The sequence below is a fragment of the Schistocerca americana genome, chromosome 2 (assembly GCF_021461395.2).
Source record: "Schistocerca americana isolate TAMUIC-IGC-003095 chromosome 2, iqSchAmer2.1, whole genome shotgun sequence".
NCBI lineage: Eukaryota > Metazoa > Arthropoda > Insecta > Orthoptera > Acrididae > Schistocerca > Schistocerca americana.
The window spans coordinates 467,805,662-467,826,936 of record NC_060120.1 but is presented as its reverse complement, the minus strand read 5'-3'; the positions used below and the strand labels follow the sequence as shown (position 1 = coordinate 467,826,936).

The following is a 21,275-nucleotide window of genomic DNA, read 5'->3' as shown; positions in this document are numbered from 1 at the left end:
AATAATGTAATTAAAATGTAAATTAAAATTAATTTGGCATAACTGTTTATAAAAACAATTTCAGTAATTTTCATATTTGAAATTTATTTTTACCAAATTTCCAGTAACGTAAAAACTATTATTTCATTTTTTAAAACCTGTTGTTGTTGTTGTGGTCTTCAGTCCTGAGACTGGTTTGATGCAGCTCTCCATGCTACTCAATCCTGTGCAAGCTTCTTCATCTCCCGGTACCTACTGCAGCCTACATCCTTCTGAATCTGCTTAGACTGTTCATCTCTTGGTCTCCCTCCATGATTTTTACCCTCCACACTGCCCTCCAATAGTAAATTGGTGATCCCTTGATGCCTCAGTACATGTCCTACTAACCGATCCCTTCTTCTGGTCAAGTTGTGCCACAAACTCCTCTTTTCCCCAATTCTATTCAATACCTCACCATTAGTTATGTGATCTACCCATCTAATCTTCAGCATTCTTCTGTAGCACCACATTTCAAAAGCTTCTATTCTCTTCTTGTCTAAACTATTTATTGTCCAAGTTTCACTTCCATACATGGCCACACTCCATACAAATACTTTCAGAAACGACTTCCTGACACTTACATCTATACTCGATAATAACAAATTTCTCATCTTTAGAAACGCTTTCCTTGCCACTGCCAGTCTACTTTTTATATCCTCTCTCCTTCGACCATCATCAGTTATTTTGCTCCTCAAATAGCAAAACTCCTTTACTACTTTAAGTGTCTCATTTCCTAATCTAATTCTCTCAGCATCACCCGATTTAATTTGACTACATTCCATTATCCTCGTTTTGCTTTTGTTGATGTTCATCTTATACCCTCCTTTCAAGACACTGTCCATTCCGTTCAATTGCTCTTCCAAGTCCTTTGCTGTCTCTGCCAGAATTACAATGTCATCGGCGAACCTCAAAGTTTTTATTTCTTCTCCATGGATTTTAATACCTACTCCGAATTTTTCTTTTGTTTCCTTCACTGCTTGCTCAACATACAGATTGAATAGCACCGGGGAGAGTCTACAACCCTGTCTCACTCCCTTCCCACCCACTGCTTCCCATTCGTGTCATCTGGTTTCTGTAAAAATTGTAGATAGCATTTTGCTCCCTGTATTTTACCCCTGCCACCTTCAGAATTTGAAAGAGAGTATTCCAGTCAACATTGTCAAAAGCTTTCTCTAAGTCTACAAATGCTAGAAATGTAGGTTTGCTTTTCCTTAATCGAGCTTCTAACATAAGTCGTAGGGTCAGTATTGCCTCACGTGTTCCAATATTTCTACGGAATTCAAACTGATCTTCCCCGAGGTCGGCTTCTACCAGTTTTTCCATTCGTCTGTAAAGAATTCGCGTTAGTATTTTGCAGCTGTGACTTATTAAACTGATAGTTCAGTAATTTTCACATCTGTCAACACCTGCTTTCTTTGGGATTGGAATTATTATATTCTTCTTGAAGTTTGAGGGAATTTTGCCTGTCTCATACATCTTGCTCACCAGATGGTAGATTTTTGTCAGGACTGGCTCTCACAAGGCTACCAGTAGTTCTAATGGAATGTTGTCTACTCCCTGGGCCTTGTTTTGACTTGGGTCTTTCAGTGCTCTGTCAAACTCTTCACGCAGTATCATATCTCCCATTTCATCTTCATCTACCTCCTCGTCCATTTCCATAATATTGTCCTCAAGTACATCGCCCTTGTATAGACCCTCTATTTACTCCTTCCACCTTTCTTCTTTCCCTTCTTTGCTTAGAACTGGGTTTCCATCTGAGCTCTTGATATTCATGCAAGTGATTCTCTTTTCTCCAAAGGTCTCTCTAATTTTCCTGTAGGCAGTATCTATCTTACCCCTCATGAGATAAGCCTCTACATCCTTACATTTATCCTCTAGCCATCCCTGCTTAGCCATTTTGCACTTCCTGCTGATCTCATTTTTAAGATGTTTGTATTCCTTTTTGCCCGCTTCACTTACTGCATTTTTGTATTTTCTCCTTTCATCAATTAAATTCAGTATCTCTTCTGTTAGCCAAGGATTTCTACTAGCCCTCGTCTTTATACCTACTTGATCCTCTGCTGCCTTCACTATTTCATTCCTCAAAGCTACCCATTCTTCTTCTACTGTATTTCTTTCCCCCATTCCTGTCAATTGTTCCCTTATGCTCTCCCCGAAACTCTGTACAACCTCTGGTTCTTTCAGTTTATCCAGGTCCCATCTCCTTAAATTCCCACCTTTTTGCAGTTTCTTCAGTTTTAATCTACAGTTCATAACCAATAGATTGTGGCCAGAGTCCACATCTGCCTCTGGAAATGTCTTACAATTTAAAATCTGGTTCCTAAATCTCTGTCTTACCATTATATAATGTATCTGAAATCTGTCAGTATCTCCAGGCTTCTTCCGTGTACACAACCTTCTTTTATGATTCTTGAACCAAGTGCTAGCTACGATTAAGTTATACTCTCTGCAAAATGCTACCAGGCGGCTTCCTCTTGCACTTCTTAGCTCCAATCCGTATTCACTAGCTACGTTTCCTTCTCTTCTTTTCCTACTGTTGAATTCCAGTCACCCATGACTATTAAATTTTCGTCTCCCTTCACTACCTGAATAATTTCTTTTATCTCATCATACATTTCATCAATTTCTTCATCATCTGCAGAGCTAGTTGGCATATAAACTTGTACTACTGTAGCAGGCGTGGGCTTCATGTCTATCTTGGCCACAATAATGCGTTCACTATGCTGTTTTAGTAGCTTACCTGCACTCCAATTTTTTTTATTCATTATTAAACCTACTCCTGCATTACCCCTATTTGATTTTGTATTTATAACCCTGTATTCACCTGACCAAAAGTCTTGTTCCTCCTGCCACCGAACTTCGCTAATTCCCACTGTATCTAACTTTAGCCTATCCAATTCCCTTTTTAAATTTTCTAACCTACCTGCCCGATTAAGGGATCTGACATTCCCCGCTCCGATCCGTAGAACGCCAATATTCTTTCTCCTGATAATGACGTCCTCTTGAGTAGTCCCCGCCCGGAGATCTGAATGGGCGACTATTTTACCTCCAGAATATTTTACCCAAGAGGACGCCATCATCATTTAATCATACTGTAAAGCTGCATGCCCTCGGGAAAAATTATGGCTGTAGTTTCCCCTTGCTTTCAGCCATTCGCAGTACCACAACAGCAAGGCCGTTTTGGTTAGTGTTACAGTGCCAGATCAGTCAATCATCCAGGCTGTTGCCCCTGCAACTACTGAAAAGGCTGCTGCCCCTCTTCAGGAACCACAAGTTTGTCTGTCCTTTCAACAGATACCCCTCCGTTGTGGTTGCACCTACGGTACAGCTATCTGTATCGTTGAGGCACGCAAGCCTCCCCACCAACGGCAAGGTCCATCGTTCATGGGGGTGTTTTAAAACCTAACTCTGTATTAAGACTTGTGAATATTTATAACTTGTAGTTAAAAGATGAATTATGCATTTGTTATAGTAATGCTATGAAATATTGTAATTGTTGTATGTTATATATAGTTCGTTGGTAATGACCAACAATTCTGAGTGTGAGTAGCACCAGTTGCTGTAACTCCATGTAACTCTATGTTAGTCATTATCAGTTGTACTGATCTCTTTTCATAAACTGCATTTAATAAACATAAGAATGGACAAAAAGTTTTCTGTTTACTACAATACATACAAAGTACCTAGACAAATATTGCAGTTACACTTCCCACAGAAAAATATTAATCAGTTAAAAATTTATTTCAATTGTACTTTACCATTTGATGTCTTTGTCTCTTGGTGATGTGTACTAGCAATTTCCAGCAATTGAATTACCTGTTCTTTTCAAAATTATGATTTTTCAAAAATTATTGAATGGTAGCATTACACACTCCAGGAGATGAAACAGGATTCTGAACTCTTTAGCTGGCCTCATATTACCTACATTGATGTACACTGAGTCCTCTACATTGACAGCCGATACCTACATTCTTGAGGGTTGCATCCATTATGCTCACAGGATGCAATGACTGTTGATGTTGCCATCAGGTCATATGGATAGCTGACACTCTGCCCAAGCTACAAGATGCAATATAAGTGATCATCATCAAGGAATTGTGTGGTGCCATATTAGCCAGATGTCACACTGTTTTTTCTGTATTTAGGATTGGCCACCCAGAATGTAAGTAGCCAGGTCAACACAACACTGCTAAACGAACTTCAGCTGAGGAACTCAAGACAAAAGCCAAGAGGCTGAGGTGACAAAAGTCATGGTATAGTGACATGCATATATACAGATGGTGGTAGTATTGTGTACACCAAGTATGAAAGGGCAGTGCATTAGTGGAGCTGTTAATACCAGTGACCTCACTGTCTGGTCTCCTTCCCCAAACAACCCACCCCACCCCAACCCATAGCTACCTGCTGATGATAACACATCATCTCTACCCTTCACAGATGAGCCACAATGATCCAGTGTCATGAGCTTAACACGAGCAGTAGCACACCCTGAGGGGTTTGGAGATGAATTGTAAATACACATTAAAATAACCATATACACACATAAAAAAAGTTTTGCATCATCTCAGTTCCGGGAGTTCCAGAACCTGTACTGAAAATTGGAATAGTGATCAACATTAACATAATTTCCACCCTTTTTATTGCTCATGAAAACCACACATTGCATGTTGTACCACCATACAGCTAGATCTTCAGAGGTGATGGCCCAGATTGCTGTACATACTGCTATCTCTAATACCCATTAGCACGTCCTCTTGCATTGATGCATTCCTGTATTCACTAACGCATACTATCCACAAGTTCAGCGAGGCACTGTTGGTCCAGATTGTCCACTCCTCAATGGTGATTCAGTATAGATCCCTCAGAGTGCTCGGTGGGTCATGTTGTCCATAAACAGCACTTTTCAATCTATTCCATGCATATTAGATATGGTTCGTGTCTGGAGAACATGCTGGCCACTCTAGTCGAGCAATCTCATTATCCTGAAGGAAGTCATTCACAAGATGTGCATGATGGGGGTGTGAATTGTCATCCATGAAGATGAATGCCTCACCAATATGTTGCCGATACAGTTGCACAATCAGTCAGAGGATGGCATTCATGTATCATACAACCGGTATGGCGCCTTCCATAACCATCAGCGGCGTACGTTGGCCCCACATAATGCCACCCCAAAAACAGCAGGGAACCTCCATCTTGATCTTGAATTTGATGCCAGTCCTGAGTAAGAGTGATTTCAGGTGTGCCGCAGGGGAGTTCTTAGGACTGTTGCTATTCACAATATACATAAATGACCTTGTGGATGACATCAGAAGTACACTGAGGCTTTTTGCAGATGATGCTGTGGTGTATCGAGAGGTTGTAACAATGGAAAATTGTACTGAAATGCAGGAGGATCTGCAGCGAATTGATGCATGGTGCAGGGAATGGCAATTGAATCTCAATGTAGACAAGTGTAATGTGCTGCAAATACATAGAAAGATAGATCCCTTATCATTTAGCTACAAAATAGCAGGTCAGCAACTGGAAGCAGTTAGTTCCATAAATTATCTGGAAGTACGCATTAGGAGTGATTTAAAATGGAATGATCATATAAAATTGATCGTCAGTAAAGCAGACGCCAGACTGAGATTCATTGGAAGAATCCTAAGGAAATGCAATCCGAAAACAAAGGAAGTAGGTTACAGTACGCTTGTTCGCCCACTGCTTGAGTACTGCTCAGCAGTGTGGGATCTGTACCAGATGGGGTTGATAGAAGAGAGAGAGAAGATCCAATGGAGAGCAGTGCGCTTTGTTACAGGATCATTTAGTAATCACGAAAGCATTACGGAGATGATAGATAAACTCCAGTGGAAGACTCTGCAGGAGAGATGCTCAGTAGCTCGGTACAGGCTTTTGTTAAAGTTTCGAGAACATACCTTCACCGAAGAGTCAAGCAGTATATTGCTCCCTCCTACGTATATCTTGCGAAGAGACCATGAGGATAAAATCAGAGAGATTAGAGCCCACACAGAAGCATACCGACAATCCTTCTTTCCACGAACAATACGAGACTGGAATAGAAGGGAGAACCGATAGAGGTACTCAGGGTACCTTCTGCCACACACCGTCAGGTGGCTTGCGGGGTATGGATGTAGATGTAGATGTAGATGTAGATCTTGCTGCACTCGCTGGACAGTGTGTCTAAGGTGTTCAGCCTGAGCAGGTTGCCTCCAAACACGTCTCCGACAATTGTCTGGCTGAAGGCATATGCGACACTCATCGTTGAAGAGAATTTGATGCCAGTCCTGAGCAGACCATTTGGCATGTTGCTGGGCCCATCTGTACTGCGCTGCATGGTGTCATGGTTGCAAAGATGGACCTCACCATGGACATTGGGAGTGAAGCTGCACATCACGCAGCCTATTGCATGCAGTTTGAGTCATAACATGACATCCTGTGGCTGGATGAAAAGCATTATTCAACATGGTGCTGTTGCTGTCAGAGTTCTTTTGAGTCATAATCTGTAGGTGGCAGTCACCCACTGCAGTAATAGCCCTTGGGTGGCCTGAGCGAGGCATGCCATTGACAGTTCCTCTCTCTCTGTATCTCCTCCATGTCCGAACAACATTGCTTTGGTTCACTCCAAGATGCCTGGACACTTCCCTTGGTGATAGCCCTTCCTGCACAAAGTAACAATGCAGATGCAATTGAACCGCGGGACTGACTGTCTAGGCATGGTTGAACTACAGACAATGTGACCCGTGTACGTACTTCCTGGCGGAATGACTGGAACTGATTGCCTGTCGGACCCCCTCCATCTAATAGGTGATGCTCATGCATGGTTGTTTACATCATTGGGTGGGTTTAGTGATAGCTCTGAACAGTCAAAGGGACTGTGTCTTTGATACAATATCCACAGTCAATGTCAATCTTTAGGAGTTCTGAGAACTGGTGTGGTGAATTTTTTTTTTATGTGTATATATGATACATACCAAAGTAGCCCCTCTCTCTCTCTCTCTCTCTCTCTCTCTCTCTCTCTCTCTCTCTCTCTCTCTCTCATATTTACATGTGAAGAAAATTATTTCAAAGCTCCTTTGGCTACCATAGATTTTGAAAATGTTATGTACATTTCAAAGAATATGTTGTTTTCTGTTGTATTAAACAAGAGATTACATCAGCTTGAAATATGCAATGAAATCAAATGTGGAACATTTACATTCTTCTCATTTGTTTCAGGTGCATCATACCAGTACATATTAACTGACACTTTAGGTGAAAAGAAAAATGTTGGTCTAGTCCAGCTGAATAGGCCAAAAGCACTGAATGCTTTATGTACTGATTTAATACTGGAAATGGATAAAGCTATTGCTGAATTTGAGAAGGATGATAAAATTGGGGCTATTATCATCACAGGCAATGAAAAAGCCTTTGCTGCAGGTTAGTAACTGTGAATCAATTTGAAGCACAATAGTTATCTCTGTTGTTAATGAATATAAATGAAATATAAATATTTTATTCTTATTTACAATGGACAAGGTTTGCTTCATTAATGCTAATCACAAAAAGTAATTTGCCTATTTCATATCAAAAACAGCAAAATGGAAAATATGATGCTACTTTTTATTCATCCTTAAATTTAGGGTACTCCTCTAACAAATATCTGCTGTGCTGTAAGAGGTTGGTGAACTGATTACATAATATCAGTTTAGAATCTTGTATAAATTTATTGATTATAAATGTATCAAATTGGCTTCTAGGCAAAAAAATCTTACATGACATTCGAAACAGATTCCCTAAAAATACTTATGTCGTAGTAAGAGACTAGTCTATTCTTGCTGCAGTTTCAGCTGCCAGAGACTGTGGCCATGTGTGTGTCAGTTGCATTTGCATGAGTGTGTGTGTGTGTGTGTTTGTTGTCTATTTTCAACAAAGGCTGTGTTGGGCAAAAGCTCATTTTCCAACAGTCTGTTTGTTGTGCCTATCTGCAACTTGGCATTTCCACTATATGGTGAGTAGCAACTATTCTTTTCATAATATTGTTATATGCCATCCTGGTTTATGATTTTGCTAATATTTTATATTTTCCTTTGTTGTTTGATTTTGGTACATTTTATTATATGTTTTTATATTTTTGGCTTTTTTGGTTAAAATACTGATGTTTTTTGTTCACTTTTGACTCCCTTCCATTGTTTAATAGTAAAGACAACTGTTCATTGTATAATGAGCAGCTGATGAATATGTAAAAAGGGAGTGAAATAATGTAGTTCTTTTGAATTTGTGTTCCTCAGAGGGCATACATATCCACACATCTCCCATTCTCTTACTTGTCACCCACTCCCTCCCCTATTCTCACTCACATATATGCACATTATTATTCTTCTTCATGTGCCGTCTCCTCTAAGAAGGTTGGCTGTCATCATGGCAATTTCTGATCTTGATTTGGCTGATCTAAGGAGTTCTGACGTTGAACAGTTGTACCAATTTTTTAAATTGTCAATCCAGGATGTCCGTCTTCTACCCCTCTTTCTCTTCCCACAAATTTTCCCTTCTAGTATTATTTGCAATATTTTGTAATTTACTCCCCTAATAACATGGCCTAAATATTGTAGCTTCCTTACTTTAATAATTTTAATTAATTCTTTTTCCTTTCCCATTCTTCTTAGGACATCTTGATTAGTAATCCTCGACACCCAACTAATTCTAAGTATTCTTCTATATAACCACATTTCAAAAGCTTCTAAACTGTTCATGTCCTTCTTTTTCAATGTCCATGCTTCCATTCCGTATAATAATTTTGAGAATACATAGCATCTTAGCAACCTCATTTTTGTGTTTAAACAAATGTCTCTCGAACAGAATGCATTTTTCATCTTATTAAAGATACTTCTGGCCTGTCCTATTCTCGATTTAATTTCTTCTGAGCTTTCAATCTCCTCATTTACAATTGTTCCGAGATATTTAAATTTACGTACTTGATCGACTCTTTCCCTATTGATTGTAAGATTTTCTTGTTGGTGTGTTTTAGATATCACCATGAACTTAGTCTTGCTTACGTTAAGAGTCAAGCCAAATTCTTCACTTTTTTCTGCGACTTTGTCAAGAAGTAATTGTATATCTTTGAGGTTTCCAGCTAGTAGTGCAGTGTCATCAGCAAACCTAACATTGTTAATGTTTAGCCCATTCACTTTAATGCCAGCTATTTCATCTAATAGAGCTGCCTGGATTATGTCTTCTGAATACATATTAAACAATAAGGGTGAGAGAACGCAACCTTGTCTCACACCCCTCTTTATTTCTATATCATTCGATAACTCATTCTCTACCTTCACGGTTGCGGTTTGATTGTAGTAGAGGTTATATATAATGCGGATGTCTTTCTTATCAAGTGTTTTCTTTTCTAACAATTCTATGAGATGATCATGACGAACTTTGTCAAATGCTTTATTATAATCCAGGAAGCACACATATAGTGGCTGGTTAACCTCCATACATCGTTGCGCTAATATGTTAAAAGCAAACAATGCTTCTCTTGTACCGAGGGAACTTCTAAAACCGAATTGTGTTTCACTTATACCTTCTTCTACTTTTTTGTATATTCGTTGGTGTATAACTTTTAGAAATATCTTTAAGGTGTGACTCATTAAGCTTATTGTACGGTGATCATTACAAGTTTTGGCATTAGCCTTTTTGGGTAATGTAACAAAGGTAGATGTCAACCAATCCCTAGGAATAATTCCCGAATTATAAATATCATTAAACAATTGTACAAATATATCTATATGGTCTATTCCTATGAGTTTCAGGATGTCATTTGGTATCTTATCCGGTCCAGGGGCTTTTCCTGTCTTTGATTTGTTGATAACATGTAATATTTCTTCTTTCGATATGCTTGGTCCTCGTTCTCCGATCATGTTATCATAAAATTTTTGATCTTTTCTTGTATCTTCAAATAGTTCTTTGACATATTCTGTCCACCTGTCCAGTTTACCTTTAACATCAGGAATTATTTTGTCATTTTTATCTAACAATAAACTTGTACTTTTCTTTTTATTAAGTCCAGCTAAATCTTTAACTTTTTTGTGTAAGTTGAAACTATCATGTCTTGTTTCATAACTCTCAATTTCAGAGCATTGTTCCTTGTACCATTCTTCTTTTGCTCGCCGTGTTTCTTTTCGTATTTCTGCATGTAATCTTTTATACTCACTTTCATCTCTATTTTTAAGTATTCTTCTTTGTTCCATCAATTGTAATATCTTCTCTGTCATCCACTTCTTTTTCATGTTGTCGTGTTTGGTCGCCATTGTGTTTTTACATGCATTATTTAATGTGTCTTTTATAAGTTCCCATTTGCCATCAATGTCTTCTGTTTGATTATTCTTTATCCTAGCTAATTCCTTATTAATCTCTTCAGAAGTCTTTTGTTTAGTCAAGGGGTCTCTTAGAATAGTTGTATTTATATAGTCCTTCTTTTGTTTCTTTTGTATGGCTTTCAGTTTCACATGGAACTTTGCTACTAAAAGGTTATGATCAGAAAATATATCAGCTCCTGGATATGTTTTCACACCATGAATAGAATTTTTGTACCTCTTGTTTATAAGTACGAAATCAATTTGATTTCTGCAAACTTCTTCATTACAGTCTCTTGGTGATTTCCAAGTATAAAGTCTTCGTTTAGGGAGTTTAAAAAATGTGTTTGTAATAGACAGATTGTTTTCCTGGCAAAATTGTGACAGCAAATCTCCTCTTTCATTTCTTGTTCCTAAACCAAAAGGTCCAATAAGATCACCTTCACTTCCTTCACCTATTTTGGCATTAAAATCTCCCATGATGATAATAATGTCTCTGCTTTTTGAGGTTCCTATTGCTTGTGTTAATTCTTCATAAAATTTTCCTATTTCTTCTTGGTCTTTGTCGGCTGTTGGAGCATAGATTTGGATTAAATTAATATTTGTTTGTTTCGTTTGTAAATGTAGACTGATTACTCTATCTCAGATTGGTAAAATGCTTTTGACAGATTTACTAGCATACTCATCTAAAATTATTCCTACCCCATTCCTGTGCTGGCTATCAGAATTTCCCGAGTAATATACTTTCATGTTGTCAATGGTCATTTCTCCTGAGTCAGGCCATCTTGTTTCACTTACACCCAAAATGTTAATTTTTAGGCGTTTCATTTCTTGTATAACATTATTTACTTTGCCTGGTTGGTATAATGATCTTACATTCCAAGTTGCTATTGTTGCATTATTTTTGTATTTACTTGTGGCATTGTTCAAGGCTCTCCCCCCCGGAGATCCGAGTGGGGGAGTTGAAACTCCGAATAATTTGACATTGAACCCTGCCATGATGAGTTTTCCTGGGGATATCCATTGGATCTTTAATGCTGTGGTTTCCCGTTGCCTTCAGCATCCTATGCCGTTGACCACCCTTGGTGATTCTTCCGTCTTTAGGAGTGATTTCTCACTCCAAGGACAAGAGGGTGCCCTTGCTCTACCAGCTCATCCGCCCTCTAGAAGGTCGTTGGCTTAGTAGAGGGTTCTCCTTATCCCGGGAGAAACTCTGTCGCCAGAGCCTCGTTAGCGTAGCAGGGGATACCACGTGCCGGAGAGGTTGACATTTGTGTGGGAGAGGCTGTTGGTGACGCATCCCACACCTTACCCCCCACATTATTATTAGCTATAGTTAATTCCCTATTACTACTAAAGAGCATGAGCTGATCTGACACATTCAAGAAAGAGGGAAAATAGTTTTCCTTCTTCATTCATTTGCATGTCATGTTTCATAAATCCCAAATGGAAGGGAGCCTCCAGGGACGAGGAAGAAGTAAAATTATACATTAAAAGACAGAGACAGCCATCACAGACAATTTCTCTAAATCATAGTAAAAACACATTATGACTAGTGCTATTGTGCTCATACCCTTACATCTTTGCCTAAGACCAATGAAAAATGCTACTATAGTATTTTCTGCTTTTATTGCCCTAAACCAAACATGTAAAGACTACATCTAATATTCATTTGTCCCTCACAAAGTCTCTTCTTTCACATCTTCTTTCTGAAAAGTAGCTTATAGTACTTAATGTAGTATACAGAAGCACAGATAATTGCCAGATGCCTACAACTCCATTTCAAAGATCAAATATGTGTTAACAATACCAGTGCCAAAGAAGGAATGTTGCTACTCACCATATAGCGGAATTGCTGAGTCGCAATAGGCACAACAAAAAGATTCACACAATTACAACTTCGTCCATTAAGGCCATTGTCAGTAGTACACACACACACACACACACACACACACACACACACACACACACACACACACACACACACACACACTCATGCAAATGCAACTTGCACACGTCTGCAGTCTCGGAGAACTGAAACCACACTGCCTTCCTGGATTTTCCATTGTCTGAAATATATGTTAAGGTAAATAATTGTTATTTTATATTTTTAGAATTATTTCTATTTCTCAACTCAACATTTTATGTGAACTTTCAAACAGGTGCTGACATAAAAGAAATGCTGGACCAAACATATTCTGTTGTCATGCGGGGAAGCTTATTTGGGGAGTGGAAAAGAATTTCACACTGTACCAAACCTGTGATAGCAGCAGTAAATGGATATGCGGTAAGTTTTTTCTGAGTCATTGTTTTGGAAGTCCATGTTTGTCTTTATAGTAGCTGTGTACTGACCATCATAGCCCCCATTTTTAATTTTAGATGATAATGTCATACTTAGTAAAGTCTCTTTCTTTTAAAGCAGTTTATGCTTCACACCTTAACACATATATCTAATTTGTAAGGAATATATTGTCATGTTGTTGGTATAAGTAATGTTTACACTTGATTCTGATCTTGAAAGATGAGCAGAAATGACTACGTCATAACTCAAACGTTTTTCATAATTTTGGTTCTGTTCTTGTTCTGCCTTAAAATGCTGGAAACAATTGACACCTTAATTTAGTTTTAATCCAGATTTGGATATGGAATGAATAGTTCCCCGCAGCTCAACAGTGACAGATGAAACAGAGAACAATAAGTACCTTCCTATGATGGTGAGGTGAAAATTATGAGTCACTCAAGCCTGGAAATTTAGATGAAAAAATGCGTTTTTTTAATGTAGTCCCCTACTGGGTAAATTCACTCCTCCACCATCTTTCCATTGACTAGATTCACTCCTGAAGAGTAATTCTTGAAGATCTGTAAAATATTTGTCTGCAGCTGCCATAAATTTTTCACTGGGTGCAAAATGTTTTCCAGCAAATTTCTTTAGATGTGGGAGGTGCCAGATCGATAGACTAGGGTAAATGCTCTAATAATATTTACTTCAAATGCCTCAGTTTCCCACAACCAAAGGATCTATGTTAGCAGGTGCACTATCGTAATAAATGTTGGTTTTCTCCCATTTTTCAGTGTAGGTTTCTTCTTAGACATTTTCATTCAATTAAGCCACTAAACATATGCATTATTCATTAACTACTGTTTTATGCTTTGCAAGCTGATCAATGACAAGAATTCCCTCTGCATCCTAAAAAATACTGATCACATACTTTTTGGCAAATGAAATTGACTTCACTTTATTTTTGACGCAGGATCCCTGGCTTCCACCTGCTGCTTTGCTTGCCATATCATTTGTGGCATGGTGCAGTGGGATTACACCACGTCCACAATCACAAAATAGTTCAAAAACTCTGTTGGATTCTTTTTAAAATGATCCAAACTTTGCTGCAATTTTTTCCACATTTGACTTTGGTCAGCACTCAACAAATGTCAAACTGTGCATCTGTTTAGTCAGTCCTTTTTGTAAAATGTAGTGTATATACTGCCTTCCTTCGGACATCCCTATGAAGTCAGCTATTTTATACAGCTTCTACTGTCAATCATCCAGTTTGAATTTTTGTTTGTGCTGGCAATTTTTTGGATAGCCTTTTATTGGATCATATTCAAGAAAAATATTATCACATTTGAAATGTGCCTCTCATTCCTTTTTTTAATGAATTTGCTTTGGGAATAAACTTTCCAAAATACAGAATTTTATAGTGGCGGAGAGCTGAAGTTTACCCAGAAGAAAGAAAATATCATTGTTATCATTGTCATCTTTGTGCTGGGATAAGAACTCTTCACTTTGTTATCCAATGCGATATCCTATGGATCAGCTCGCACAATGAAATCAGATATTTACAACGGTTGATCTGTAAATAACCAGGAGATTGGATTCTCAACATTGAATAAGTAATTTTAGCATAGTAATCATTGATATGACTTAGGTCACTATTACAAGAAATTGCATATGACATAATACATAAATGTCATGTTAGATTTCTTATGAGGCAATATAAGGACTTGACCATTCAAATTTTGCATGAATAAAATTAAATATATTAGACATTATTAATGCATATATGCAAACTAAAGTGAAGAATGAATATTTTTATCAAGGCTGGGATTTGAACCCAGGTCTCCTGTTCACTAGGCAGATGTGCTTATCCCTATGCCACCCTGGCACAATGGCTTTGCACTACTGCATGGACTACCGTAGCACACTCACCTCCTCAATCAAAATTCCCATTCATGCTGCAGTCCTCTTAGTACTCCTCCTAAATGTAAACAGCATTGCAGAGGCTCTCCAACTGTATTGGAATAGCACCTCAGCATTGAACAAAATGGTGCAGCTTGCCTGAAACCAAGGCATATGTGCTTTCATCAAGAGTGGCATTGTGGTTAGCAAATCTGCCTAGTGAGCAGGAGTTCAAATCCCAGCCTTGGTAGAAGTTTTCATAAGTAGCTTAAGTCTGTTTATATACATCATAGATGTCTGAGACTTGAAAACATCTACAGAACCATAGAGTTTCATTTAATTATTAGTCTACTCGGTGTTGGGTGATAAAGGGAGTAGACATGGTTATCAGTCATATTGAGTTTATCAGGGCTGCACGAAGAAATTACTGAAGAGATCAGTTTATATCACTTTGTTATGCTCTCCAATATTTTATTAAAATTTCACCCTCAGTATTGTATTTTCACTGGTGGGTTTCATTAAAAGTGCACGAAAAACTCAATGGACATCTCATCAAGAATGTCATACTATATCTTTTACAAACTGATAAACATCTTATATCCTTCTCTTTAGATTACAATGATTGCAAATGTTTCTTTAACAACTGTAGTTATAGGACACACACAGAAAAAAATAAACAGATTGAAATAATATTTCAGCTTGGTGGAGGATGTGAAATGGCAATGATGTGTGACATCATTTATGCTGGTGATAAAGCTCGTTTTGGACAACCAGAAATTATAATTGGTACAATACCTGGAGCTGGTGGTACTCAGAGATTAACAAGAGCCGTTGGTAAATCAAAAGCTATGGAAATATGCTTAACTGGAACTCCAGTTTCTGCAGAAGAAGCAGAGAAAATGGGTAAATTTCTCACCAAAAATTTATTATTTGAAACAAATGGATGTATAATTATTGCAACAAAACTAAATAGTGCTCTTGCATGTGTTTCTTAGTATTGCTGTTTCATCAGCATTGTTATGTAACAACAGGAATATAGCTAAGAGTTTCTATTACTTTTACGTTGGTGCACTGTTTCATCAGTCAACAACAATAAACTGATTTACATGAGCATAAAAATTTAACTAATCAAGTTTTCCACATGACAAATGCTGTTAAATGATATGGTATATCCTGAGTTGCTCCAAAAATTATTTCCCATTTACAGTCATTTCTGTCCTCTCCATTCTGGAGAATGGTGTCGCCATTCCTGTTTGAAAATATCTAGCACCAGAAGGTTCATTTGCATTTGGGTTGTACCTTATCATACTAATAATGTGACAGAAACTAAAATCACAAGAAGGTTCCATTCTGTTGTCTTTACCCTCTCTTATGCATTCATAAAAGAGTATCTACACTCTAAGAAAAAAAGAAAAGAAAAAAATGCACTATGAAGGAATTATCTGAATGGATCAGAAATATGTAGATGTGATGTACATGTACAGAAAAATATATGATTATAATTTCAGAAAAAATGTATGATTAATTCAAGAATGTTGGAACACGTGAGGCAATACTGACCTTACGCCTTACCTTAGAAGAAAGATTAAGGAAAGGCAAACCTATGTCTCTAGCATTTGTGGACTTAGAGAAAGCTTTTGACAATGTTGACTGGAATACTCTCTTTCAAATTCTAAAGGTGGCAGGGGTAAAATACAGGGAGTGAAAGGCTATTTACAATTTGTACAGAAGTCAGATGGTAGCTATAAGAGTCGAGGGGCAGGAAAGGGAAGCAGTGGTTGGGAAGGGAGTGAGACAGGGTTGTAGCCTCTCCCTGATGTTATTCAATCTGTATATTGAGCAATCAGTAAAGGAAACAAAAGAAAAATTTGGAGTAGGGATTAAAATCCATGGAGAAGAAATAAAAACTTTGAGGTTCACCGATGACATTGTAGTTCTGGCAGAGACAGCAAAGGACTTGGAAGAGCAGTTGAACGGAATGGATAGTGTCTTGAAAGGAGGATATAAGATGAACATCAACAAAAGCAAAACAAGGATAATGGAATGTAGTCGAATTAGGTCGGTTGATGCTGAGGGAATTAGATTAGGAAATGAGACACTTAAAGTAGTAAAGGAGTTTTGCTATTTGGAGAGCAAAATAACTGATTATGGTCGAAGTAGAGAGGATATAACATGCCAAGGAAAGTGTTTCTGAAGAAGAGGAATTTGTTAACATCAAGTATAGATTTAAGTGTCAGGAAGTCGTTTCTGAAAGTATTTGTATGGAGTGTAGCCCCGTATGGAAGTGAAACATGGACGATAAATAGTTTGGAAAAGAAGAGAATAGAAGCTTTTGAAATGTGGTGCTACAGATGAACGCTGAAGATTAGATGGGTAGATCACGTAACTAATGAGGGTGTATTGAATAGAATAGGGGAGAAGAGGAGTTTGTGGCACAACTTGACAAGAAGAAGGGGCCGGTTGGTAGGACACATTCTGAAGCATCAAGGGATCACAAATTTAGAATTGGAGGGCAGCATGGAGCATAAAAATCGTAGAGGGAGACCAAGAGATGAATAGACTAAGCAGATTCAGAAGGATATATGTGGCAGTAAGTACTGGGAGATGAAGAAGCTTGCACAGGATAGAGTAGCATGGAGAGCTGCATCAAACCAGTCTCAAGACTAAAGACCACAACAACAACAATTCAAGAGGATGAGGTTCACAAATTGAGCAAGTCAATAACATGTTGGTCCATCTCAGACCCCTACGCAAGCACTTATTCAGCTTGGCATTGATGGATAGAGTTGTTGGATGTCTTGGAATGTTGTGCCAAATTCTGTCCTGTTGGCATGTTAGATCATTGAAATCCAGAGATAGTTGGAGGATACTGCCTATCATGCTCCAAAAGTTCTCAATTGAGGAGAGATATGGCAAACTTGCTGACCCAGGTAGGATTTGAAAAGCATGAAGACAACCAGTAGAAGCTCTCACTGTGTGGGAGCGATCATTATCTTGCTAAAATGTAATCCCAGCATGGTTTGCAATGAAAGGCAACAAAAAAGGGCATAGAATATCACTGATGTACTGCCATGCTTAAGAGTATTGTGGATGACAACCAATCGGGTCCTGCTATGAGAGGAAATGTAACCCCAGGTCATCACTCCTGGCTGATGGGCAATGTGGTGGTTGACATTCACACTGGTATTCTACTGCTGTGCAGCATCTCAGATACATCTTCAGCCTTGAATCTCATTGACAAGAGTAAAATTGTCTTCAGTGATGAGTCCCGCTTCGAACTGAGCCCTGATGACCAGAGAAGACATGTTTGGATACCTCCTGGACCTGATAGGATACCAACACAGGTTGCCCACCATATGGCCTGAAAAGCACGAGTGATGATTTTAGGTGCCATTTCATTTCATAGCAAGATCCCTTTGGTTGTCATCTGCAGAACCCATAGAGCACAGTGGTATGTCAACAATATTCAACATTCCATTTTATTGTCTTCGTGACAAACTATCCTGGGCTTACATTTCAGCAAGATAATATGCATCTGCATATTGCAAGAGTTTCTACTTATGTTTTCATGCTTCCCAAACCCTACCTTCGTCAGTGAGGTCACCAGACCTCTCCGCAGTTGAGAATGCTTGGAGCATTATGGGCAGTGCCTCCAACCACTCAGTATTTTTATGATCTAACACACCAAATGGACAGAATTTGGTGCCATATCCCTCAGGAAGACACCCAGCAACTCTATAGATCAATGCTGCGTAAAGGCCATGGGTGGATCAATATGTCATTGAGTTGCTCGATTTGTGAAGCCCTTTTTCTTGATTAAATTATCCATTCTTTCTGATACCGTAATCATTTATTTGTCTGTGCATGTGCATCACATCTGCTGATTTTCATCCCATTTGGATTATTCCTTCATGGTGAATCTCTTTTTTTCTTTTTTATCTTATAGTTGTATTTACTAGCCCCCAAAAGAGGAGCAATTGTACTAGAGTAGACAAATATAAATTTAAAAAGTGGACTGAACCTCCACCTCTCAATGTTAAACATAAAGAAATAAAGGAAGGAAGGAAATGTGATAAAAGTGGAGAAAGATGTACAGTAGGTGAAAGGATGTCAAAGGGTTCAGAGGCAATAATGGTGCCCATAAGTGCATGAGGTTTCATCATTATTTTGAGCATTAACTTGAGTTTAAGGCGTAGTTCAACACTATATTCTTGGAATCATGTGAACTTAAGTTTTGTTATTTTTCAATTTTTGCTAAACTATTTATTGCCAAGTTAATTGATATAGATCTGGTTTATGGCATGATTGAAGTTATAAAATTTTGGTCTTACCAAAAAGCAGAAGTTTTGCGTCGTCGGTAGAGACAGACAAAAAGAAACTGTACTTGCTAGGCTAGGAATGCAGGAGGGAAGGGTGGCAGGTAGACAGGCTAGGCATGTGATGATATATCAAAGACAGTTGGGAGCAGCACACTTTGAAGGGGACAGGAATTGGGAAAGGGTAACAGGAGCTGAGGAATTTTTGAAAAAAAATTGTTTAAATTAGGTGAGTAGTCACAAAGGTAACTACAAAATAATATACTGCGGTGATTATACTGATTATAGTAATGTATCCAAACTGAAATAGGATGTTTGCTCACTACTCATCTCTTACAATTTGCACAATATACCCAATGACTATACTAGAATTATTATGGCCAGTGGTATTGTTATAAATTGTATTATCACCAACAATCAGGAGGTAACTTTATAGCAACAGCAACTAAAATTATCTGTCTGATCAGGAAGAATAAGTAATCCCTGTAGAACAAAATGTGAAGCCTAGGAAACTCTATATTAAATACAAAAACTGTATGTCAACAACATAAATACCTACTATCACAATCTGGCTAATAAAGGTTGGACTGAAATCCAAAATGGCAAAGGCTGAATAAACAGTTTTAGTTTCTTCATAACCAGATATTGTGAATATACTGATGAACTATTCCCATCAAAAGTAGATGTAAAGATGAAATAACTGGATTGCATAGGGTATCATTATTACTAGAGAAAGGTTTAAAGTGACACACAGCATTACTAAATATAAAACTAATTGCATACATTTTTATGGCACTATAAGAAAAATTAAAAAAATCTACACCATAACCCCAAAATATATGAAAATTGCTATTGGGTAGGTAATTATCATCTCAGACAAGAAGCCAAAAACAATGTGAATGACCATAAGTTCAGAAACAGCCCCAAGGAGATCAGCTGGAGCAATTCTTTACAGAGAAACCCAGAAACAACAGCCAAAGCCAAAGCATTTAATGGTTAGTTTGTAAATGCAAGCAAATATTTAACAAAGTATATCTCAAATTTCGAGAACAAATGATATAAATGTTTCATGTCCACTAAGAAATCCATATATCTGTTTCCAACAAGTGAGGAAGAAGTAAGCAGAATAATAGATTAATTAGAAAACATCAAGACTCAGAACATCTACCATATCTCAAATACAACTGTCATCTAAATTTATTGTTAAACCATTATCAACAGAATTAATGAATTCACACGGATGGACTATATCCTGAGAGTTTAAAAATTGTTAAGTTCCCACCATTACACAAAAAAGTCAATTCTATAGAACCAGAAAACTACTGAACTGTTAGTATTATACTAGTAATGTCAAAAATCTTCAAACATATTCTGTGTTATGGGTCAAGAAACTTCTTTACATCACAAAATATGTTATTCAGAAGCCAACAGAGATTCCAGACAGGTTAATCCATTGCTTCAGCAACACAATAACTTGTTGGCTGTGTACTACAGGGACATGGAAGAATCAACAATTGATGTATTCAGTGACCTATCAAAAGTTTTTGATTTAGATGATCACAAAATTTTTCTATAAAAGCTAAAATTCTATGGGGTGAGAGGCAACACTACTCAGATGTGGGGAAGATCATTAACAGTAAGCTTCAAGGAAGTGTTCTAGAGATTTTTTAGTATATTGTATACTAATGACTTACCTCATGATATCCAACAGGAATATAGCCTATTTGCAGAGGACACCAACACTTTAACTAAGGGATCAATCTAGAAGGAGCCACAATGAAGCTGAAAGACTTTTATGTAGACTAAATAAATAGTTTAGAAATAATAAACTGATAGTTAAAAAATTATGGACTTCATAAACAAAATTATAAAAATCGATGAGAACAAATCTGAACTAGTACCATGGAAAAATTTGTAGGTTTCTGACTTTATGATAAATTAACATGGACAGAGCACATGCATATCAGAAATAGTAAATAAATTCAGTCTACTATATGTTAATGGAGTTAGCCAAAATTGTTAATATTGAAGTCCTCAAAATATTTTACTTTTGACTCTTTGATCCATTAAGTAATATGGAATATAACCATGGGGACGCTCAGTAAATATAAAGAAGGTACTTACCATACAGAAAAGGTCTATTGGCATAATGACCAATGAGAAATGTCAGATGAAATGCAGACCAAAATTCAAACTGCTAAATGTTTTACCAGTAACAAACATTATAAAGTACTAGCATACACCAAGAAAAACATTAGTCATTTTAAGAAAAATGAGGAACTGCACCAACATGAAACAAGAAACTGGTGGAAACTAAAAACAACTCAGCATAGGACAAGTTGTTATGAGGAATGTGTAACATATATGGGGATGGACCTATTCATTTGTCTTTCAAACAATATCAGCCAAATAATGAACATTAAAGCCTTCAAGCAC

At 37.6% G+C, this 21,275-nt stretch overlaps 1 protein-coding gene across 2 annotated transcripts in view; it reads left to right on the top strand.

Annotated features, from left to right (window-relative positions):
• LOC124595093 (enoyl-CoA hydratase, mitochondrial-like) overlaps positions 1-21,275 on the top strand; it is a 61,134-nt gene that overhangs the window by 15,399 nt on the left and 24,460 nt on the right. For both annotated transcript variants that reach the window (XM_047133682.1, XM_047133683.1), the window contains exons 2-4: positions 7,237-7,437; positions 12,509-12,633; positions 15,222-15,426. In XM_047133682.1, coding sequence (XP_046989638.1) covers positions 7,237-7,437; positions 12,509-12,633; positions 15,222-15,426 — 531 coding nt within the window. The remainder of the gene's footprint in view (positions 1-7,236; positions 7,438-12,508; positions 12,634-15,221; positions 15,427-21,275) is intronic.